This window comes from Vicugna pacos, chromosome 16 (assembly GCF_048564905.1).
Source record: "Vicugna pacos chromosome 16, VicPac4, whole genome shotgun sequence".
Lineage (NCBI taxonomy): Eukaryota > Metazoa > Chordata > Mammalia > Artiodactyla > Camelidae > Vicugna > Vicugna pacos.
In genome coordinates, this window is record NC_133002.1 from 6,884,461 (window position 1) to 6,910,021 (window position 25,561).

Here is a 25,561-nt window from a genome sequence, read left to right on the forward strand (position 1 = left end):
TTGCTTTTTAAATCGCACGGTTGGTTGTGTGTGTGTTTTATGTTTCTCCATGCTAGCTATTTTCAGCTTCAGTTCTTCTTTAATGCTTTTGTCATGGACTTCAGGGTGAATTATATCAGAGCCCTAAGGGAAAAAAGGCAAGACTAAGGCCATGTGAAATTATTTTCCTGTCACCTAGCTAATTAAGTTAGTCTAATTCTCCAAGAGTTATTAGCTTCCTTTTAAACGATCCCCTCCAGATAAATCACAGCATTTCTCCTTAGTTGTATCGACCGTGAGAGATTTAAAGCTTGCATGCCTTCCCGCTTCCTCCCCAGGTAGGATATCTTCCTAACCCAGCTGTTTTCTTTCTTTGGAGAATTCTAAACTAAAAATCACTCTTGTTCCAGCTGTAATTTTTGAAGCTTGAAATTGCAGCTCAATACTGGTTTGGTTCCCACTTTCGCAGTGGGGCAGCAAGTTTTGTAGATCAAAGCACATTTTAGTTTTTCTTTGCTTTTCTTTATTTTTCCCCCTTAAATTTCCTTTTAAAGAAAAAAATAAAACATATTCAAAATATTACTACTTGAAGATAGAGCTTCTCGGAACATGTCAACACTTTAAATCCTGTTTAGGTTTGTGCCTATGTACCCCAGTGGAAAGGTTGGATCTGAAACATCCCTGAGATGTCCCAGCTCCATATTCTTTCCAAGATTTTTCAAAACTCCCACACACTAACACTTCCCCTACTTGGTTCCCCTAGGATGTATTTCTTTGCAGTCTAGAATTTCTTTAGGCTTTGGGAGTTAAGTTGAATAGCATGTGTTCCCAGCAACTTGGTAGAGCAATTTACAGGTTCTGTACGGGCATCTAGTACTTAGCTAAATGAACTCTACCTCTCTCTCCTCTCTCTCCTTTCTCTCTTTCAGCTTGGCAGTGACCTTGGCGGGGGCATTGGAGGAAGTCCGGCAGTAAGTGCCATCCGTTTTTTTCACCATGGGATGCGCTGCCCCTGTTTGATGCTTTTCCTATGCACACATTCTCAGACCAGCCACCGCTGCTGTCTAGCACTGTTCACCAGAACCTCTCGAGCAGTCTATGAAGAGTAGCGTAGGGTTACTTGGAATCTTTGGGATCACACACCACATGTGGTGTAGGGGTGTCTTTAGGGACTGGCGCTCTGGTGTCTACAGAGATCTTTGTCTTCCTGACATGAAAGAGCTAAAGGAAATGGAACCTGCCATCTTGACTAGAGAATGCTCTTGTTCTCTACTGTCGTCTAGAAAGAACTTGAGAGTCAGCTGGACTCAGAGTGAGACTCTCCTCGTAAGTGAGTGACGGGGGTGTGAATATCCATCTCCCACAGGAGAGTTTCCTACTAGATATTTATGCCTGAATGGGGAACTAAGACTTGCCTGGACCCACGTGGAAGTGGAATTGCTGTCTAAGTTGGATGCTTCTCCTTCTTTCTGTAGAGACAAACCTCCCCTTCGTTAGGGTACTTGTAGGCCTTTTGCACAGAATCATGGAAGCTAAAATTGGAAACAAATGGAAAAAATCTTGGATCACTGTGTTCCTGATCCTACTGATTACTCTCTCTTGATAGAACTTCTGAAGAGTGTGTGTATCTTTTCAGTGATGAAAAATAACCATGATGATAAAAAGGACAAAGAATATACGAATTTAACTCCTAAAAATATTGTAATTATGGTGTGTTCTTACCAATTTGTCAATTCTGTTAAAATATATGGCAACATTTTAAGGACTGTTAATCTGTTCTTCCTGATCTCCTCGCCCCCCTTTCCCTTTTTTCCCCTGCAGGTGGGACAGTCCTTCATCCCATCATCAGTGCCTGCAACCTTTGCTCCTTCACCTACTCCTGCTGTGGTCAGCAGTGGTCTGAATGACCTGTTTGAACTCTCCACAGGAATAGGCATGGCACCTGGTGGATATGTGGCTCCTAAGGCTGTAAGTAAAGCAATACTTTCTTAGTGGACAGGACCTGAATTACATTATGTTAGCATCTAACATTTGTGTTATTTCCACTGATAATAAATCCAAGGTTAGGGCCCTTTTTCTGGAGGATTTGAGAGGAAGATAAAAGGTGGCTTCAAACCTAGCAATAAGAAGCACCATAGTGTCCCTTTTAACCATTCTTAGAATTAGACTTAAAATTGGAAATATTAAATATTTGAGTTTTGTTCTCTTATTTAGAAATACTGTCTAGCTTGTCAGCACTGACATCAGTCTAGTGTAGGTCTGATATAAGTGCAGCAGCAGGAGGAAAAGACAGAGAACTAGAGAGAAGTAGCATTTTACTTTGCATCCCTTCCACTCTCCTTTTTCCATTGGTATTGCCTCTGAATTATAGAGTGCCATTGCCCAGATTTGGTTTTCATGGGTGTTAGTGCACAGAGTTTTGATTTACGTTCGTGTCATTGGTTCCCTTCTAGTCTCAGCTTTGCTTGCTGTCTCTTGCTCAGATAGAAATTCAAATAGGGAAACTCCCTGTAAGTGAAGCCTGCTTGGGAATAGTGCCTTCTAGGCTAGGCTAGATTTCTTGTAATCTTGCCTTTCTGAGGGACAACATGCATGGTTGCTTCCTGAATTCTCTGCCTGCTCATCTGACTCTGCTGCAGATATGTAGATCAGTTCTCCACTCCAGTAGTCTCTGTGTACACAGCCATTATGTAGAGTAACCAAAAAATTTTATTCAAACTGAGCCATAGTGTTTTGCCACAACTTGGTAGCTTTGTTGTAAGGTTACTATGTTGGATGTTATCCCCACAGATTTTTAATTATTGATTAAAAGATAACTAGTTTACTTGTTTACTAACATTAACGTAGTACGTAGCACAGGGAACTATATTCAATATCTTGTAATAATCTTTACTGAAAAAGAATATGAAAATGGATATATGTATACATATGCATGACTGAGACATTATGCTGTACACCAGAAATTAACACATTATAACTGACTACACTTCAATTTAAAAAAACATAGTAATACAAATGGCAAATTTAAATAATGTAGAACTATCAGGTGCGAAATTGTCTCTCTCTGTCCCAGCTTCCTCATAGGTAGCTTCTATTAACTTTCTTCTGTGTCCTTTCAGAAGAAGAAAAAAAGATCATGCATACACCTATATGTTTATATCCCTTAAAAATGCTGTCAGTGGGCTGCAGTGTTCTGCACCTTGTTTTTTCTCTGCCGCATTCTTTTGAATGGCTGTACCCCCTGTATTGATGTACCACAACTTATTTAATCATTCTCTTGATGGTGGACATTTAGGTCCCTTGCCCTGCCCTCTGCCTCCTTATTTGTTATTGTGATGTTACCATAAACATTCTTGTTTAATATATATCATGGTATATTTTTTGTAAGTGTATCTATGGGATAGACTTGCAATGTGCTTTGTCCTTTAAATGTTTTAAAATAGACATTACCAACTTACTTTTCAAAAAGGTAACATGAAATTACATTCCCCAAAACAGAATGTAACAGTGCCAGAGTCCTTGTATTCTCCTTCATTGAGTATCCTGACTTTTTGAATTTTTGACTCTCTGATGGATGAGAGTTGTATCTTGTGGTTACTTGATTTCTTTTCTTTTCTTTTTTTTTTCTTTCCAGTGTAGCTGAGTATCTTCTCACATTTATTAACCACCCACTGACTCTTGGGTATTCTGTCTTTAAGTAGTCAGGACAGTTCATGAATTCCCAATTTTTTATTTTTAATAAACTGGGGCAGTCCAGGAGTATCACAGGTTCTAAGACCAGGGGTAAGTTATGGGTGAATTATAGAGAGAGGGAATAGGTGTCCAGAGCGCTTAAGCAGCGTCTGAATGCTTACTCTTTATCAGAAACTTTATCAAGAGTTTAAAATATACATAATTCAAAGTCCTTACCTGTCATAGGTTACTGATAATGATTTTGGTAATGATTTTTAAGCCTTTCAATATTATAGACATGCTATTTTTGTTAGTAGATTCTGTTTTTTTCCCTTTTAAGCTTTTTATCAAAGCTACTAACCAAAAAAACCCTGAAATTATACTCATTGCAATTTCTCCTTTTGCCAGAGTTACCCACAGACTTTCAGATTTTGTGTTCGTTTTGGGGTTTTTTGTTTGTTTGTTTTGGTTCTTAGATAATTGAGAGTGAGCTCAAAATTCAGCAAATAAGACTTTATCCAGAAACATTTGCACCTGGCTTGGTACTTATGGTATAAAAATCACCTTAATTTTTGCCTAAGGAAGTGAAGTCTTAATTTCATCTTTATTCCAAAACAAATAGCATCGAGGTGAATCCTGTCTGGTTCCATTGGGCTCTGTACTGTGTTTCAGGTCTGGCTGCCTGCAGTAAAGGCTAAAGGCTTGGAGATTTCAGGAACATTTACTCACCGCCAAGGGCACATCTATATGGAAATGAATTTCACCAACAAAGCTCTGCAGCACATGACAGACTTTGCGATCCAGTTTAACAAGAATAGGTAAGAAATGTGAGTTCCCCAGCTGGATCCTGAGACAGCTGTGTACTTTGTGTCCAACAAGAGAGGGTTCCCCTTAGCTAAGGGAAAACTCCCACGTTGGCGGATGCTCGGTGTAGAGTGAGCACAGGCTCTTGCGTGTCTCTCCAGTGTCCACTTCAGTTCTGGAGGCCCAAGGGAATTTTGTTCAGAAACTCATCCAGAGAGAATAAGGAAACCAGAACTTTCACTGCCTTTTTAAAGGATTCTAGGAATATAATGTCTTCATTAAAAGTTTTCCCCTCAAAACTTTTTTATTTGAAATTGATTTATCCATTTAACAAATAATTGTTTAGCATCTGAGTGCCAGTCATTTCTTAGTACTGAAGATAGAGTAGTGAACCAAGCAAATGTGTGTCCAGAGCTCACCGTTTGCTGAGGAAAAAAATGAATGTACTTTGGCTGGTGTCAAAACTGTGGAAGAGAGTATACCTGAATAATCACATATAGGCTGACAGTCTGCTTTTAGCAGTGAATTCTCTGCCCTAATACGGAAGAGAATAATGACAAATGAAAGCTTATTCTCTTTCCAGCCTCTTGCCTTCTTTTCCTCTCATTTTTGTCAGTTGTATCATTTCTGTGTTTCATTCTTTCATTTTTATCCCCACCTTTGTTGCTGCCAGTCCTTTTTGTTTACATTTCACTGTCATTTCTTGCATGCCTTCTACTAGTTTCCTCAAAAGGGGCTTAACAATCCTTGAATTCTTATGTGATCAAAACTGCGACTTACATGCTTGAAAATTCTTCACTCACTCTTTTACTCCAAAGTCTTTTGTCATTTAATATTCTGTAAGAAAAGTTGCCAGCCTAATTCTTCCCCATCTAAGTGATACGATTATTTTGTCTGGCTGCCCGAAGTTTTGGAGTCCAGTAATTTTATTAGGATATTCCCAGTGTTGACCAATCTTGGTCAATTTTTTCCTGAAATAAGGTGTGCCTTTCAGTATGTTCATTGAAGTTTTGTGTTTCAGGAAAGTTTTCAGGGTTTATATGTTTAAACTTTAGTATTATTCTGTTGGTTAGATTTTCATCTTTGAAGAATTATGTATTTATTGGCTCTTCTTTGTCTATCTTTTATATATACTATTTCCTCTAAAACTTTTTTAAATATTAGAAAATTTAAAATATGTAAATATTACAGTATGTATCTCATGGTCTTTTTTTTTTTTTTACCATAACCACAATGCTGTCATACTAAAAAATCCTTAAATATTTTTAAATCCTTTAATATCATTAAACATCCAATCAGTGGATTATCAAAGTTCTCTAGTGTTTTTGTCCAGTTTGTTTTATCTGAACAGGGTCCCAATGATGCCCCATGAAATTTATTTGTAGAAGAAATTAGATCTTTTATCTGTGGTGTTTCCCACAATCTAGATTTTGCTGATTATATCTGTAAATTGGAGGCAGATCTCTAGGCTTAAGTAGATTTATTAGACTTGATCTTCTAACAAGAGTGCTTCATCTGTGGTGATGATCTTTCTCTCTCATTTCTGTTTTATTTTACCTGCTTTTTCTCATTTTATTTTGTGTCTCTTACTGTGTTGACTGTTCTTCTTGTTCTTTGTAGCATTGTCTCTGCTGGTATAATCGTGCCTTTTCAATAATATTTTGTAAATGAAATCATGTAGTATGGAGTCTTTTGCATCTGGTTTCTTTTGCTTAGTGTTAATGCTTTGAGATGTGTCAGTGGTCTGTTCTGTTTTATTGTTGAGTAGTATTCCACCAGTGCCTATACCACTATTTGTTAACTCTTTCACCCCTTGGTGGAGTTGGGGATTGTTTCCAGTTTTATCTTTTTTTAATGGTGAAAGCTCCTATTCATGTCCAGGTCTTTCTGTGGATACACGTTTTCCTTTTTTTCTGGATGAGTACCTAGCAGTGGTATTGCTGGGTCATTTGGTAAGTGTGAGAGTTCCAGCTGTTCCATATCCATACCGATTTTACCCATTCTTAGGAATGTATAGTAGTATCTCATTTTAATTTGCATTTCCCTGATGACTAATGAGCATTTTTTTTCCATAATCTTATTGATCATTCTTATATTTTCTTTGGTGAAATATCTGTTCATATCTTTTTTTTGTTTGTCTTACTATCAAGTAATAAAATTCTTTATATATTGTGTGTACAAGTCCTTTGTCAAATATGTTTTCCAGATATTTTCTCTCAGTCTATGGGTTTGCCTTTATTTTCTTAACAGTCTTTCAAAAAAACAAGTTTTGGGGGGTTAAAGTTTTATTTTATAATTTTTTGCTTTTTATGTTTTATCTAATAAATCACAGTTACAATTTTTTTAATAGAAATATTACAGATTGAACTCCTACATTTACTTTTATAATTCATTTTGAGATAATTTTGATAGTATGATGTAAGAGTCAAAGTAAATTTTTTTTCCATTGTAAATCTTGAAATCAGATAGTATAAATGTTTCAACTTTGTTCTTTTTCAAATATCATTTTGGCTGTTGTTGGTCCTTTGCTGGGATTTTGCTTGAGAGTGCAATGAACATGTAGATCAGTTTGGGAGAGAACTGACATCAAACAATATTGAGTCTTCTAATCCATCAGCATGGCGTATCCATTTATCTAGGTCATATTTAACTTCTCTCTGCAGTGTTTTATAATTTTTCATGTACAGATCTTGCACATCTTTTGTCAGATTTATTAAGTACTTCATAGTTTTGATGTTATAGTAAATAGCATTTTGTAATTTTAAGTTTTGACTGTTGCTAGCATATAGAAATATAATTGATTTTTGTACATTAAACTTGTATCCTGCAACTTTATTAAACTCACATATTAGTTCTAGTAGCCTTTTTATAGTTTCCTTATGGTTTTCTACATAGATAAATCGTAAGAGCAAGATCAAAAGGGCAGGATGATTTTTTTGACCCATAAATGTTAACACCAGAATGAGTGATGTGTGTTCTCAGGGTCATTTCATTATTACATTTGGGTGCTAAAATACAGTTTATCTAGGAAAAGAAAAATGTTTCTTCTGCCATTCTGTGGATTTTGAAATTTATACTGCCTATATAAACTCTATAGTTATTTTATAAATATTATAATCCCATCTTCCTTCCTGAGGCTAATTAGAACATAAATTCAATATAAATTTATATCATTAATTTGTTTATTTATTACATCTATGGGCCCACTTTTCCCTTTCTGCTCCATCTTTTTGAAATTAAGACAGAAGACATATCTGCCCTCCCTCATACATTTTTGTTTCTTATTTAACTTCAAACCCATGCATTTCCCATCTCTTTACTATTCTTGTATTATTATTAGACAGGCTTCTCTGAGAAGTCTAATGAGTACTTAGCCTGCCTTAGGCTAAGAAAGTGGCCATGTTTGGGTCTACAGCCTGTCCTTTGGAATGTTCAGAATGTTTAAGCCAGTCAATTCTGCTTTATTTAGACTGACTCTTTCCTGATGTGATGGATCTTATGTAAGTGGGGGGTCGGGGACTGGACAGACAGAAAATGAGAGTTACCTGGAAATAATCCTCTGAACTAATTGGGCAGGTTATCGACCTAATGAAATAATATTATTGTACTTTACAGGGTGAGTATTCTTAGAGTATTCTTTCTCCCAAGGATTATCTAAAGAAAGATGTATGTAAAAAAAGAGACTTACCAAACCTGTCCCTCCAGTGGCATGATAAACAAAAGAAACTTTCAGAATTTAGAACAGTAGCAAATCATTCTATGCTTATGGATGTTTTCTCCTTCCACAAATCCATTTAATGGAAAATAGAGGTTATATTGTAACCAATGTTACAGCACATTAGAATTGAGCACTTTAGTTCCTTCTATTTCTTCCGTTTAATTTTATTAAGAATTATGTTTCCTCCAAATGGAGTAAAAAGCCATTGAAACCTGAAGATATGGCTAAATCCTGTCTCTTGATTAACCTCTGGGATTTCTTCATCCTCCCTCATAGCTTTGGTGTCATCCCCAGTACTCCTCTGGCCATCCATACACCACTGATGCCAAACCAGAGCATTGACGTCTCCCTGCCTCTCAACACCTTGGGCCCAGTCATGAAGATGGAGCCTCTGAACAACCTGCAGGTTAGACTTCTATTTCACTCGGGGTACAGGTTGATATCTTGAGAATTTAATTTTGTTTATAAGGAAAACAGCCTCTCTCTCTTACATTAGATTTGGTCATAGAATCGGGTTTGAAATAACTCTCTGGAGAAGACTTTTATTTTTCATTAAGAAAAAAATCACAGGAGTCAGTCATGCATTGACGGAGAAAGTTATCCTCCTTTCTTTTACTCAACAAACACTGAGAAACTTTTAAAGATCTTACTTACAAACTTTTTTTCCTTAAAACACTTCCATAGGGAATTTGAATGTCAGAGAATAGATTTCAGTAGAGATCTGTAGAGGTTTGAACACACAACCATAAATAGTTGGGTTATCTGAACTTAAATAATTAGCCCATGTATAAGTGCAGAAAAGTACAGCACGTCTTAGAGGAGCTCAGAACTATGTCAGGTCTGCAAGAGCCTCCTGATCTTGAAAATACTGGATTTTTAGAATGCTTAAGTATGAGCTTTAGAGTTTCATTCCATTTTCTCCACTTTGAATTTCTCTGTGAAATGTAAGCCTTCTAGGATTCAAGAAACATGAGGGCAGAGCTATAAGCATGTAAGCTGAAGGGATATGAATATAGATATAAGCCCTAGGAGCTGGGGGTTTTAATGCTCACAAGGCCAGGGGCGACAGCCGTGGGCCAGCCTGAGATGAGGAACTGTAACCAATCTCTGAATAAAACTGAGACCCTGGAAGGACAACTCCCTCAATGAAAGGGGAACTAGGAAAATATTTGCATAAGGACAAGCAATGAGAGAGTTTTCTCTCTGACCAGGGTTCTGAATGGCCTCTTCTGAGAAAGTCAGGGCCCAAATTTGTACTAACTATGTAGGTACAGAATTCTCCAAACCAATAAATTAATGTAAAATGGAGCCAGGACTGATGAAACCTAGGGTACCTGGAAGGGGTACATGCAAAGCAGCCCTTTTGCAACAGTTCTAAACTTCAAGACCATAAAGACTCCCAGCTGAAAAGAAAATCCCTACTGAAAGTGAGTTCATAATTTAATGGGGAAGGCGGGGAGGGATGCACTGTGGAGGACAATCAGAAGGCACAACAAAGATTATCGATGTTCCCCTTCTACTGAGAACTTGAAATGATAGAATGGTCTGAATGAAACTGTAAAATTTGTTTTAAATGACACGAGAAAAATACCTGTCTTCCACTTTCTAATCAAAACAGGTGGGATCCCATTGCTCAATCTGCTGGAAATACCAGTGTAGGGTACCTAGTACTCATGGTGAGACATCAGCTATAAAATTACTTGGAGTTAAAATTAATATTCTCCAGGAGTTTAAATACCAGTGCACCGAGCCTGCTTGCCAGTTGACTAACTACCTTTTTGCCACACTAGTTGACTGCCTCTTTTTCAGCAAAGGGTGTCATGACTTAGAGTGATGATGAGTGAGTCACAGTATGACTTGGCTCAGACTAGAAGAACAAAACAAGGATTACTGTGCAGAAGGAATTGGCTGTTACTATGATGAGAGTAATGTGTGAAGGGGCTTTTCCAGCACAGAATCCTAAAGTAACTAACTAACCCAAATCTACATCTGCTCTCTTTTCATTGGAATCTAACCTCCTGTTGGCCCACAGAGCCTCAAGCTTAATATTTGAGGACAGTCAGCATGAGTGTGAGAATGCTTTACTTTAGAAGTAGGAAAGGGAATTTGGGTCACAGAAACCAGGCCAAATTTTCTGCTCTTAAAACAGAAAGGAAACAGTAAATAAATAAATGTCAGTTTAGTTTCCTGTTTGCATTTCCATTTCATATTCAGTGAAATGAACATCCCTAATAGGAACTCTTTCATAAGAAGAGTTGATACTCTCTCAAAAGTATGGATATGGTATTAGGACCAGCAAGTTTTCGTTTTCACAAACCTGACATTATTTTAAAAACAAGCTTAAAAATGTTCCATCTAAACAGAGTTTAACAAAGCATCTCAGCTTTTCTAGGAAAAAAAGAAAATTCCATCTGTAGTCAACTACTGATTCTCCAAGTTTTCCCCACGGTTTCCTTTCTTTCAAGGATGTCATAATTGTGGCTGTTGTTCTCATTAATTGGTATTTCCCAATGGAGAATATAAGCAAAAACTTCAGAAAAGATAAACTTTCTTTCCCCCTGTGAGCAGCTCTATTTAATGTCTGCTGGTGAAACTAATAGCTAGCTTAAGGTGGGTGGGTTACTTCAGATTTCAGCTTCCATTCTGCTCTTGTCCCAGTATGAACAAGCTTAGGCCATAAAGGTCTAGATAAAACCAGGTAAAGATTTGTAGGAAATGCTCATGTAGGAAAAATTAGTACTTTTCTCATAATTCAGACCATCAAATCAGGGGGTGGGGTGGGGATGAGGGTTGAGGAAATGAAATTTTGAATGCAGTGTAGGTTTTAGCTGTTTGGGCTAATTCGCTGTCAATATATAGGACAAATAAATCAAACCTAGCTGCCAGAATTGTAATGAAACATTTGGTACAAAAACTTCATTAAAATGTTCATCAAATTACTTACAGACTTATAGTCTATTTGAAACATTACTGAAAGGTTAAAAAGACACTGTTCCCTCTTAAAATGTAAAATAGATTATACCTTAGAGACAAGAATTAAATACCTAGCAGAGATTTGAACCTAGAACATTTTTCTACTGTTCTAATAATGTTGGCTGTAAAAGCCTTTGTGAATCCAACTTATAAATATTACACAAAGTAAAGTTTAGCTCGCCCCCATTGGGAGCTTCTCTTGAGTTTATTTATATTATATAATTATATTCCTTTAAAACAGAGAATTGATTCTATTTAAATAAAACAAAAACCTTACCAAATGTCTAAATGAATTATCTCTAAATGAAGTTTTCTCTAACTCTGATATCCTTGTTTTTCATTTCATCTGTGTTAGTTGCTTAGAAACATTTTTACAATATACTCCTTTAAACTTGACGCCTGGCAGGTGACTGCTTCTTCAAGTCAGTATCTGCAGGAGGACAGTAGAATTAGGACACAACGTGTGTCCCCCCAGTCCTTGCATAGATGCTGTAGAGTTCTCACAGCTGCTCGGCCTCCTTTTTCGCTGGGCTGTAAACTCTTACGAGAATGTTGATAGCACTGTTCTTTCAAGTTTTAATTTTATCAGGATTATAAAAATATATTAGAGTCCACCAGTTCTATAGTTAATTAAGAAAAACCCAGCCCCCGCCTTCTCTCCCCAACATGGCCCCCAATTCCTCCTTCCACAGAGTCACTCTCTCTTGCAGTTTTTAGTTGATACCTTTTATACTCCTCTATGTCTAAATAGCAATCTTGTGTTGCAACTTCTGGATTTTTCCATTTTGGGTATTCCTTTCCATCTCCCCACTTATGACCATCGTCTGCATGCATATTTCCTATCTTCCTATTTTCCTGCTAGAGCTGTCTTATCATTTGCTTTAATCAGGATTATTTACATTATTAAGACCCTGTAGCCTGTAGATAACTTGTCAGAGCTGAGCTACATAGTGTGATTATTTTTTTTGTCCATAAAACTTCTTGTAAATATTTGAATACTTACCTATTAATACTTGTCTCTCTTTGTTTGCCTAATTTTTTGTGTTAACTGTAATTCATTCCCAAATTCCAGTGAAATCAGACCCTTCAGAACAGTCTTACCCGTTTCGCTTTCTTTAAGTCTCGTCTTGGAGTCTTGACCTGCTCCAGGCTGGACTGGTTTTCTTGAACACCTGAAGTTGTTCTGGGATTTTCATCATCGCTCTGGTGCTTCATTCCCTTCACCTCTCTTCGCTGTTGGATCTCCTACTGTATTTCTTTTTCCCCTTGATTTACTCCTTCATTTTGATGAAAAACATCTCCCAGTAGTTTCCTGAGACTAGGTATGTAGAGAATAAAGCTTTGAGACCTCGCATGTTTTAAAATGTCTTTTTTATCTTCATACTTGTTTGATGGCTTCTGTATATCATTCTAGGTGATAAACCATTTCCCTCATAGCCTGGAACCATTCTGATTCTCTTTTTTTTAACATTTTTTATTGATTTATAATCATTTTACATCATTTTGATTCTTAATGTTTTTCTGTGCCATGTTCTTTCTCAATGAGAACTTACATGATCTTCTCTTTATCCCTTGTGTTCTGAAATTTCACAGCGATGTGCGTTGGTGTGTGAGTCCCTTCTCACCTGTTGTGTGAGGTATACTTACTGAGCTCTTTGAACGTGGAAACTTGAATCCTTCAATTCTGGGAATTTTTCTCTCTTTTATAGCTCTCCCTTCATTTTCTCTTTTTTATTGGAAGTCTTGGTATTTCAATGTTGACCCTCTTGGACCAGCCTGCCCATTTTTGACCTGTTTTCGATTTCTTTTCTTCTTTTGTTCTACTCTATAAAAACTTCTTATGAAAACATTTTAACTTTACAAAAGTAAACAATAGTGTAATGAGTCCCTGTATGCCCATCATCCAGCTTCAATAATTGTTAATCCGTAGTTAGAGTTGTTTCATTTCTACCACATCCCCTATTCACTGCCCAGCTTCATATTATTTTGAAGCAAATCTTAGACATTTATATCATTCCATCTATAAATATTTTAATATATGTCTTTAAAACACAAGGTCTCTTTTTAAAATCATAACCACAGTAACTATTGTACAAGTTAAAAAATTAACAAGAATTCTTTAACATGAAGTATACATTCAGTGTTCAAGTTCCTGGTTATCTCAGTATCTTAACCTTTGTTTTTCTTATTTCTGCTTGTTTGAATCAGTAAAGTGCACATATTATAATGGGTTGACATATCTCATAAGTCCCCTTAGCTGTACTGTTCAATATGATAGCCACTAGTCACATGTGGCTATATAAATTGAAACTAATTAAAATTAAATAAAATTTAAAAATTCATTTCCTCAGGTGCCTTAGCCACATTTCAGCTGCTCACATGGCTGGTGGTTACCGGACTGAGCAGTGCAGAAGGAGACTGATTCCCTCACGACAGAAAGTTCTGTTAGTGCTGACCTTTAGGCTCCCCCTCTGTCTTTTTTCCTCTCATCTTTGCTTTTCAGCAGCTTGACTATTACATACCTACGTGTTTTCCTTATATTTACCTGCCTGGGGATTCACTGAGCTTGGATCTGTAAGTTGATAGTTTCTGCCAAATTTGGGAAAGTTTTGCCATTATTTCTTCATTTTTTTCTACCCCAGTATCTCTTTACTCCTTCCAGAACTCCACTTGCACACATGTTAGACCACTTGATATTGTCCCTCAGATCACTAAGGCTGGCTTTTAGTTGGTTTTGTTTTTGTTTTTTTTCTCTCTGTTCTTCAGATTGGATAATTCCTGTTGATCTGTCTTTAGGTATACAGACTCTTTCTTTTATAGGCTACAACCTTCTGTTAAATCCATTCAGTATTACTTTCATTTCATAGAACTTTTCAGTTCTAGGATTTCCATTTGGTTCTTTGTTAAAAATCCCCATCTGTTCACTCAGGAGTGCAACTGAAGAACCCTGTTTCAGAACCTGTTCCTCCTTTATCCCACCTCCACCCTCTGGCCATGCCTGGGGCCTAAGGGTATGCTTGCCGACCCTCAGAAAAAATGACCAGTAGAACTATCTCAGGCAGGCCCTGAAAACAGTGCTGGGGCTTTCTAGCCAGGAAATTCTGTGTGTTGTAGCTGGGCATGTTTCTTTGTCCGTGTGGCTTCTTCTATACGAGGGTTCCGAGGAGACCAGAGGACGATCAGAGTGTAGCCCTCTGACCTGTGAGACCCAGGGTAGGCGCTCCGGTTACCCATCACTGAGGGCTGCTGGAACCCTCTCTGTCAGTACTTTGGTGTCTTTCTTTTGGGGCTGGCTTGATTCTTCCAAAAATTATCTCTGACTCTCCTGTTTAGAATATAAAGACTTTCTGCCAGCCTCCTGGGAGCTAAATTGGGAAGGAGGGCTTGAGAGTCTCAGAATTTAATATACATAAACTCACTTACTCCACAACCCCTCAGCCATGCCTGGCATCCCCGTCAATGTACCACCTATCTTACCCTCTCTAAGAGAATCAATCTTTTAGTTTTATCAAGGGGCTGAAGTAGCCTAGGATGGTGGGGGTGGGGGGCGGGGAATCTAGGACTCTAACAGTATCTTAATCCTCTTTCTTTTAACACCCCCTCCCCTCATTCCCCCTTCATACAGTTCCAGAGGTGCTGCTAGTACTAAGGCTTTGAAAATCCTGTGGTGTTGCTGCTAATCCATTTGTTTTACAGTTATACCAAGATTTTGTTGCTGTTGTACTTTTTTCTTCCCTATGAATTTATGCCTTTAAATTTTTTTCCTTTAATTTTGCCAGAATTTTTTCTAGAAGAAGGAAAATTTAGCTGTGATTTTCAGTCTATTACCTTTACCTGAAAGTCTGATAGCACCTTCATAAAAATTCTTTTTTCCCTTCCTTCTGTACTACTTTATGGTTAGAGGTTAACATATGGATAAAAAATTAGTCCTTTAGTATGTGGTTTTTGTTACCTATCTATCTTTGTATCACCTTTAGACCTCATATAAGTGTTGTTTAATAAGAGGATGAGTATTTAATAAGAGAATGAATTAAGGAAAATGTCTCTTTTTTTATTTGAATGTCTATTGTAAAATGAGGCAATATTCATCAGTGCTATTCATTTAACCTTTGAATGATTAGGGCAGGAGGTGCTGAAGGTGCTAGCTGCAAAGGATGCAGTCGTACAATCCTGTGTATTCCTCTTTAATATCTTTGTCAACCAAAAAGGTTTTGTTGTTGTTGTTGTTGTTGTTTTGCCAGTGTGCAGCCGTAAGAAAATTCTGTCCCTTGCTACTCCTACATTGCAGTCGCAGCCTGTGAGACAGCCATTGCAGATGGTGCCTGTCCCTGATATTTCGTGTCTTACATATGTCCGTTCACACTTAGAAAACCCACAGCTGTAGCTATTGTACCAGAAAAACTGGTAAATGCCTCCAAACGGAAGACCTTTTCAGCAGCTTCCATCAAAGGAAACAAATCAGAGCTTGGCATTTACTGACTTTTCTTGACTGTTGTGCAAGCCAGACAAGTTCAGTGTTAAAGCCTCCTTTGGTCTTCCAAGATCCGCAGCTGAGGACTGTGCACTCTGATTGCTTTTATGGGACCACACGCTGCCTGAATAGATGTTGAGTCCTTGAAGTGGTGGAGCTTATGGGAACTATAAGAGATTCCCAGGTCACAAATAGATCCGATGCTGGAAATAACCCCTGTAGACAGAACAGAATCTAAAATATTCCATTAACAATATGTAGGTAATGGTTATGAAAGATGTTGGTTATGGAAAATGAAAACATTTTACCACCAAAGGGAAGAAAAGAGAAAATTGCTTTCTCTGATTGTTGCTTCAAGTTTTCGTGTCACATCAGGACTATAAACATTTCCTTTAATCTCATCTGAGAAGTAGAGTATCTTACATACTAGATGTTTCTTTTTTTAAAAAACTAGGTTGGCCTCATTGAGAACACTCCTTATATTTTTTGTCAAGATAATCAAAATTCTGCTAGGCAATATCTTTTGTCTTTCGATAACCAGAACTCAACTGCTGGCTTCTGGGACTATTTTAGAAATATGTTTGTTAATAGCAACTGCCCTGCTTGAATAACCATACATAGGCAATAGATAAGAATTCTGTATTCTGATAAGTTGATGTGGTCTAGTAGATTGTAAATCTGGCCTCAATGGTAGGAGACAGTTGTTCCTGAAACCCACAATTCAGTTCTTAAAACACCCAAGTTTGGGAACTAGTCCTTCATTAAAAAGAGCCTGAAAGATCAGATTACCCAAGTAATAGAAGCCCATGCTGAGAATAATCTTGAACAAATGATAATAAATTTCAGAGTAGTTCTACAGGGTAATAAAGTGATTTGTGGGTTTTCGTCTATTAAAATCTCAGCCATCTGTATATCATGATAGTAAGTTAGGAGTTGATGGTGAAAAATGGAATCAGTTTTATATTTCTGGTTTGATAACTGATTAGAAAATAGATTTAACCATGTGATCTTTATGCAGTAGGAGACAGAATTCTGAGTAAAAAGTAGGTACCTTTTCCTAGTCCCTGTGTTCTCATTATGGCTGATAATCTTTACACAAAGCCTTAGAGGGTGTTGTAGGTTGGAAACACCCTGGGATTTTCCTGAGCTGGATTTGAAGCCCACTTGAGACCCATATCCTGTCCCCATTTATATTTACTCTCTTAATATTTTATGATATTGTCATGTTCAGTGAGATGGGAAAAGAATTTCCTTTCATTCACAATTTTTTTTGCTGTAGAGATTATACATAGGCTTCATGGTATTAAGGTCCATATATCTTGAAAATAAAACTTGAGAAAAGCTTTGGGCTGTGTGAATGTGCAAACATAAAGCATGTAAAATCTTGCAACTGGAAGGATGACCTTTAATATTCGCTGTTTCAAGCCCTGTTTCCGATGGAATTGACCCTGTATTAGCAGTGATTGGAGGCTCCGCGTCTACATGAATCCCGCTACTGATTTACTGCCCTGAAATGGCCCATTCCCTTTTCCTAAAACTCTTTGGAAGTTATTTATATTGAATTAAAATTTGTCTTCCTTTAAATTCTATCTGTGGATCCTAGTTCTACAATTTGAGGTCTTATAGAACAAGTTTCTCTCTGAATCAAGGCTCATGGGGCCTGAAAAGCAGTCAGGTGGGCCTTTAACGAAAGTATATTCCGTCTGAATTCATTTTCCCTTTCATTCCACTTCAGGAAAGCCTAAGTTTATGGAAGGACATATATTTGTGTGTACTGCAAACAGAAGTTAGTTTTATTGTTCTAATTTTAAGGGGGAAAAAATGATTGGAAGTGGAGACATTGGTAACTGTACTTAGACTTAGTTACAGTTTAGAGACAAAGAAAAATATTATTTACATTTTTCCAATATTTTTGAAAAATGTGTGAATGAATGGTGGTCCTTGACATAGTAGCAGTGTTCCTTTCCAGGAGCCATTGAAGGAGTTGGAAGGCAGGTACTCCGAATATGAATGCACAGAACTTCTGAATTCCATAGCTCATGCTGTGTTCCTGACAATAATGTCTGCCTCTTCTACATATGACCAGATTCCCAGACACAGCTTTTGTACACAGTGGCCTACCCACGTGCCCAGTCATCTTGACAGCCACCTGTGCCTGCCTTTTTTCCACGTTAAGGTTAAATAATATAGCAGGCAGTACGTAGGCACACCTGGGAACCTTCTTGATTCCCAACTTGCTGCAAACTAATCTGACTGTGTTTATCACCTAGAACCTAGATTAGATTCTAGATCAAACCAGGACTTGATTTGATTTGATTTGATTTGATTTGATTTGATTTGATTTGATTGGCAGGGGTAGGTTTATTTATTTATTATTTATTTAGTGGAGATACTGGTGATTGAACCCAAGTCCACCCAGGACTTGCATGCTAAGCATGTGCTGTACCACTGAGCTATACCCTTCCTCTCCCCCAAGATTTTAAAATTACTAATATTCGTTCACTCTTGTTACTGAAATCTATTCTTCTATTAAGTTTTCAGTTCGTCTTCAGTCCCATGACATACCAGACTGGGGTGTGGAATCTCTGATAACTTTAACTGATAGTTTACTAGTCCTGCCTTCATCGTTCTGTGATTTAGGACAGTGTGTATGAAATGTATTTTAAAGTTTAACGATAAGCCCTGAATAGCATGCTGTTGGTGGGAAACCTCATTCTGTGGTGCAGCAGCTGCAACCGAGGGCGCATTAGCCAGTCCTGACGAGGGGCACAGAGCTGTCGTTAAAGGGAAGAAGAGAGATCGTGCCTTTAGGGTTAGAGCCTGTGTAGGTCAGGCAGAGCCTGTTCAAGGTAAGACCCTGAGGTTTGGGGAACTTACCTGTCTGGCAGGCTGAAAGGTCTGTGAAAATACTGCTGACTGCTTCTGGCAACTGAAACTGCCTCAGGTGATTCTGTCGTGGGCTGCTAGAGGAGGAGAGAGAGCATTTGGGGCTTGTGATAAAGGTTTCTGGATTGTAACTAGATAGGTCCGTATCGCGTGGCAGGTGGGTTCTATATTGGCAGAAAGAGACCGAATATACATTTGCTCTAAGTTCCTGTTTTATTTTGCCTGACATGTAAAACTTCTTAAAAAATAAGGAAGCTACCTGCAGGAGGAACAGATGCAGTGTATCTTAGCATTATTTTCCCTTGGCCCCATGTTCCTTGTGAGGCACACACTGCCAGTGACCTCTCTGCACAGGTACAGTCCTGTCAGAGCCGTGATGGCTGCTTAATTCTTGCTGTACCACTGCCCTGTTATACTCAGGTTTACATCGCCAGTGTGGGAGAACTTGCATTGGTATTTTCTCTTAGTGGAAAAGCCAGAGTCCTAACGGTGGTCTACAAGCCCCTGTATGATCTAGCCATGCCTCCTCCTCCCCTGACCTCAGTGACCTCATCTGCTGCTCCTCCCCTCACTCCACTGTAGCCACACTGGCTTCCTGGAGGATCCTCACACAGGTAACGCTGCCACCTCAGGGCCTTTGAATTGGCTGTTTCCCGTGTCTGGAATGTTGCTTCTCCCCATTGCCATATCTGCATGCTCAAGTGCCTCAGTCAGGCCTTTGCTAAAATAGTGCCTTTTTGATAAGGCCACCTCACTCTACTCCCAGTGTTCTTGATCCCCTGTACCTTACTTTTTCCCCAGAGTGCTTATCCATCTTAAATACTGTTTAATGTACTTACTCATTTTCACCTCCTGCCCCATCTCACTAGAACGCAGACTACAAAAGGGCAGCAGTTTTTGTCTTAGTTTTTCCTGCACTGATATGTCTCCAAGTGCCTGGCACACAGTAGGTGCTTAATAAACATTTGTTATTGAATGAATCTTTTTGCTTCCATTTAAGGAAGTACTTCCAAATATCAAGTGCATCTAGTTCTTGAACCAAACTCAGCTAGGCCCGTCTCCTCATAGCGAACACTGTGCCTGTTTAGGGATGCCCTGGGCCTTGCAGTCTGCCCCCTGCTGCTTTTTAATGCCCCTTTATCTGGGTGGGTCTGGTCCTGGTCCCAAATTTAATCTGAGGACTACAATCACAAGTTCATTTTCTCTCAGGTGGGCGGAGTCAACATTAGAACCTATTGCTTCCTTTACTCTGTTCATATTTGAAAAGGCAAGATCACAGCACATTAATGGACCCTATCTATTTCCAAGATTGGCAATAATAGGAAAACAGAACATGTGACGTTCTAACATTTCGGGGGCTTTTTCTGTTACTAACCTATCTTTGTGTGCCTCTTCAAAATAAAAGCAAATTGTCATCATACTATTTATTAAACCATTATCCTATTCCCTAGGATTATTTTGTATAATATTCTCAGAGTAAACTTGGAAGCTCAAGGATGTTCTTTTTTTTTTTAACATTTTTTATTGATTCATAATCATTTTACAGTGTTGTGTCAAATTCCAGTGTTCAGCACAATTTTTCAGTCATTCATGGACATATACACACTCATTGTCACATTTTTTTCTCCGTGATTTATCATAACATTTTGTGTATATTTCCCTGTGCTATACAGTGTAATCTTGTTTATCTATTCTACAATTTTGAAACCCCAGTCTATCCCTTCCCACCCTCTACCCCGCCCCCCGCCCCGGTAACCACAAGTCTGTATTCTCTGTCCATGAGTCTATTTCTGTCCTGTATTTATGCTTTGTTTTTGTTTGTTTGTTTTTGTTTTTTAGATTCCACATATGAGCGATCTCATATGGTATTTTTTTTTCTCTTTCTGGCTTACTTCACTTAGAATGACATTCTCTAGGAGCATCCATGTTGCTGCAAATGGCATTATGTTGTCGGTTTTTATGGCTTAGTAGTATTCCATTGTATAAATATACCACATCTTCTTTATACAGTCACCTGTTGATGGACATTTAGGTTGTTTCCATGTTTTGGCTATTGTAAATAGTGCTGCTATGAACATTGGGGTGCAGGTGTCGTCCTGAAGTAGATTTCCTTCTGGGTACAAGCCCAGGAGTGGGATTCCTGGGTCATATGGTAAGTCTATTCCTAGTCTTTTGAGGAATCTCCACACTGTTTTCCATAGTGGCTGCACCAAACTGCATTCCCACCAGCAGTGTAGGAGGGTTCCCCTTTCTCCACAGCCTCTCCAGCATTTGCCATTTGTGGATTTTTGAATGATGGCCATTCTGACTAGTGTGAGGTGATACCTCATTGTAGTTTTGATTTGCATTTCTCTGATAATTAGTGATATTGAACATTTTTTCATGTGTTTTTTGATCATTTGTATGTCTTCCTTGGAGAATTGCTTGTTTAGGTCTTCTGCCCATTTTTGGATTGGGTTGTTTATTTTTTTCTTATTGAGTCGTATGAGCTGCTTATATATTTTGGAGATCAAGCCTTTGTCGGTTTCACTTGCAAAAATTTTCTCCCATTCCGTAGGTTTTCTTCTTGTTTTATTTCTGGTTTCCTTTGCTGTGCAGAAGCTTGTTAAGTTTCATTAGGTCCCATTTGTTTATTCTTGCTTTTATTTCTTCTAGGAGAAAATTTTTGAAATGTATGTCAGATAATGTTTTGCCTATGTTTTCCTCTAGGAGGTTTATTGTATCTTGTCTTATGTTTAAGTCTTTAATCCATTTTGAGTTGATTTTTGTATTGGTGTAAGGGTGTGTTCTAGCTTCATTGTTTTACATGCTGCTGTCCAGTTTTCCCAACACCATTTGCTGAAGAGACTGTCTTTATTCCATTGTATATTCTTGCCTCCTTTGTCGAAGATGAGTTGACCAAAAGTTTGTGGGTTCATTTCTGGGCTCTCTATTCTGTTCCATTGGTCTATATGTCTGTTTTTGTACCAATACCATGCTGTCTTGATGACTGTAGCTCTGTAGTATTGTCTGAAGTCTGGGAGAGTTATTCCTCCAGCCTCTTTCTTTCTCTTCAGTAATGCTTTAGCAATTCTAGGTCTTTGATGGTTCCATATAAATTTTATTATGATTTGTTCTAGTTCTGTGAAATATGTCCTGGGTAATTGGATAGGGATTGCATTAAATCTGTAGATTGCCTTGGGCAGTGTGACCATTTTAACAATATTGATTCTTCCAATCCAAGAGCATGGAATATCTTTCCATTTTTTAAAGTCTTCTTTAATTTCCTTCATCAATGGTTTATAGTTTTCTGTGTATAATTCTTTCGCCTCCTTAGTTAGATTTATTCCCAGATATTTTATTACTTTGGGTGCTATTTTAAAGGGGATTGTTTCTTTACTTTCTTTTTCTGTTGATTTATCGTTAGTGTAAAGAAAGGCAACTGATTTTTGAACATTAATTTTGTAACCTGCTACCTTGCTGAATTCTTCGATCAGCTCTAGTAGCTTTTTTGTGGACCTTTTAGGGTTTTCTATATATAGTAACATGTCATCAGCATATAATGACACTTTTACCTCTTCTTTTCCAATTTGGATCCCTTTTATTTCTTTCTCTTGCCTGATTGCTGTGGCTAGGACTTCCAGGACTATATTGAATAGGAGTGGTGATAGTGGGCATCCTTGTCTTGTCCCAGATTTTAGTGGGAAGCTTTTGAGTTTTTCACCGTTGAGAACTATGCTGGCTATAGGTTTGTCATATATAGCTTTTATTATGTTGAGATATGTTCCCTCTATACCCACTTTGGCGAGAGTTTTTATCATAAATGGGTGTTGAATTTTATCAAATGCTTTTTCTGCATCGATTGAGATGATCATGTGGTTTTTGTCCTTTCTCTTGTTGATGTGATGTATTACATTGATTGATTTGCGTATGTTGAACCAGCCTTGTGTCCCTGGGATGAACCCCACTTGGTCATGATGTATAATCTTTTTTATGTGTTGCTGGATTCTATTTGCTAAAATTTTGGTGAGGATTTTGGCGTCTATGTTCATCCGTGATATTGGCCTATAATTCTCTTTTTTTGTAGTGTCTTTGCCTGGTTTTGGTATCAGGGTGATGGTGGCTTCATAGAATGAGTTTGGGAGTATTCCCTCCTTTTCAATCATCTGGAAGAGTTTGAGAAGGACTGGTATGAGTTCTTCTTTGTATGTTTGGTAGAATTCCCCGGTGAAGCCGTCCGGTCCTGGACTTTTATTTGTAGGGAGGTTTTTAATTGCTATTTCTATTTCCTTTCTAGTGATCGGATTGTTCAAGTGTTCAGTTTCTTCTTGATTCAGTTTTGGTGGACAGTATGTTTCCAGAAACTTGTCCATCTCCTCTAGGTTATCCAGTTTGGTTCCATATAGTTTTTCATAATATTCTCGTATGATATTCTGTATTTCTATTTTGTTTGTTGTAATTTCTCCATTTTCCTTTCTTATTTTGCTAATTTGTGCTCTCTCTTTTTTCTTCTTTGTGAGTTTGGCCAGAGGTTTGTCGATTTTATTTACTTTTTCAAAAAAACAGCTTTTGGTTTGGTTGATTTTTTCTATGGTCTTGTTAATCTCTATTGTATTTAATTCCTCTCTGATCTTTATTATTTCCTTCCTTCTGCTGCTTTTTGGGGCTTTTTGTTCTTCTTTTTCTAATTGATTTAGTTGGTGGGTTAACTTGTTTATTTGAGATTGTTCTTTTTTGAGGAAGGCCTGTATCACTATAAACTTCCCTCTTAGCACTGCCTTTGCTGTGTCCCATAGGTTTTGAGTGGTTGTGCTTTCATTATCATTTGTCTCAAGGTATTTTTTAATTTCAGCTTTGATTTCCTCATTGATCCATTGTTTTTTCAATAACATATTGTTTAATCTCCATGCTTTTCTTTTTTTCTCCTTTGTTTCTCTGTTGTTGATTTCCAGTTTCATGGCATTGTGGTCAGTAAAGATGCTTGAGATAATTTCTATCTTCTTAAAATTGTTGAGGTTTCTTTTGTGTCCAAGTACATGATCGATCCTGGAAAATGTTCCATGTGCACTTGAAAAGAATGTATATTCTATTTTTGGGGGGTGTAAAGCTCTGAAAATATCCACCAAATCTAGTTTCTCTATTGTAGTATTTAATTTCTCTGTTGCCTTGTTTATTTTCTGTCTGGAAGATCTGTCTAGTGATGTTAATGCAGTGTTAAAATCTCCAACTATGATTGTATTCCCATCAATATCCCCCTTTATCTCTGTTAGTAATTCTTGTATGTTCTTAGGTGCCCCTATATTGGGTGCATATATATTAACGAGTGTAATATCTTCATCTTGTATCACTCCTTTAATCATTATAAAATGTCCTTCTTTATCTTTCTTTATGACCTTTGTTTTAAAGTCTATTTTGTCTGAAATCAGTACTGCAACACCTGCTTTTTTGGCTTTTCCATTTGCATGGAATATCCTTTTCCATCCTTTCACTCTCAATCTATATGTGTCCTTCTCCCTAAAGTGGGTCTCTTGTATGCAGCATATTGAAGGTTCTTGCTTTATTATCCAGTCTGCCACTCTATGTCTTTTGACTGGAGCATTTAGTCCATTAACATTTACAGTAATTAATGATAGATGTGTGTTTATTGCCATTTTGAACTTATCTTTGCAGTTGAATTGGTATATCCTCTTTGTTCCTTTCTTCTTCCTTTTGTGGTTTGTTAATTTTCCTTTGTATTATCATGGATTTTATTTAATTTTTGTGACTCCCTTGTAAATTTTTGACTTGTGGTTACCCTTTTTTGTAAATCTATTAACCTATACCCGTTTTTAATAAACTGATAATAACATGATCTCAAACCCATCCTACTGTTAAAAAAAATTTTTAAAAAGAAAGAAAAAAACAAATTCTATATTTCCCTGCCTCCCTCTCCCACTCTCAGTGATTTGTATGTCTTCTTTTGTAATTTCGTGTTTTCTTTATTTGTAATTCATGAGTTATCACCTTTCCAGTTGTACGTTTCTCATTTCTGTAACATCCTGCTGCTTTTCTATTTAGAATAGCCCTTTCAATATTTCTTTTAGCATGGGTTTAGTGTTGCTAAACTCCTGCAGCTTTTTTTTGTCTGTGAAACTTTTTATTTCTCCTTCTATCCTAAAGGATAGCCTTGCTGGATAAAGTATCCTAGGCTGCATCTTTTTTTCATTCAGGGCTTTGAATATATCTTGCCACTCCCTTCTGGCCTGTAGTGTTTGTGTAGAGAAATCAGCTGAGAGCCTTATGGGGGTTCCCTTGTAGTTCACTCTTTGCTTTTCTCTTGCTGCCTTTAGAATCATTTCTTTATCCTTGACTCTGGCCATCTTGATTATGATATGTCTTGGTGTGGGTCTATTTGGGTTCTTCCTGTTTGGGACCCTCTGAGCTTCCTGTACTTGGATATCTGATTCCTTCTTTAAGTTTGGGAAGTTTTCAGTCATGATTTCTTCAAAAACCTTTTCAATTCCCTTTGATCCTTCTTCCCCTTCTGGGACCCCTATTATGCGAAGATTGGGACGCTTTATATTATCCCATAGGTCCCTTATGCTATTATCATTGTTTTTTATTTGCTTATCTTGTAGTTCTTCTGAATGGGTGCTTTCTGTTGCCCTGTCTTCTAGATCACTAATTCATTCCTCTGCATTAACTAGTCGGCTTTGCACAGCTGTTAGATCATTCCTCATCTCTGTCAATGAGTTTTCCCATTTTGCTTGGCTCTTCTTTATAGCTTCAATTTCATTTTTGACATATTTTATTTCTCTAAGCACTATCTCTTTTAATTCCTTCAGCAATTTGATCACTCCTTTTTTGAAATCTTGATCTAGTAGGCTATCGATGTCTATTTCATTGAGCTTTCTTTCAGGGGATTCCTCTTGTTCTTTTAATTGGGAAAGGTTTCTCTGCTTCTTCATCTTGCTCATACCTCTCTGGCATTGTGGTTTATGGAGTATCAGTTGTCTATTTTGGATCTTAAGGATTTTATCTATCTAATGCCTATTTAGGAATACAACTTAGGAAAAAAAAAGAAAGAAATAATAAGAGAG

At 37.5% G+C, this 25,561-nt stretch overlaps 1 protein-coding gene across 5 annotated transcripts in view; it reads left to right on the forward strand.

The window, feature by feature from the left end:
- Positions 1-25,561, forward strand: part of AP2B1 (adaptor related protein complex 2 subunit beta 1) — a 115,202-nt gene that overhangs the window by 66,513 nt on the left and 23,128 nt on the right. For 4 of the 5 annotated variants that reach the window (XM_072940365.1, XM_072940366.1, XM_006219203.4 and 1 more), the window contains 4 exons: positions 909-950; positions 1,801-1,947; positions 4,324-4,469; positions 8,450-8,579. In XM_072940365.1, coding sequence (XP_072796466.1) covers positions 909-950; positions 1,801-1,947; positions 4,324-4,469; positions 8,450-8,579 — 465 coding nt within the window. The remainder of the gene's footprint in view (positions 1-908; positions 951-1,800; positions 1,948-4,323; positions 4,470-8,449; positions 8,580-25,561) is intronic. The other variant, XM_015252021.3, reaches the window with a different exon arrangement.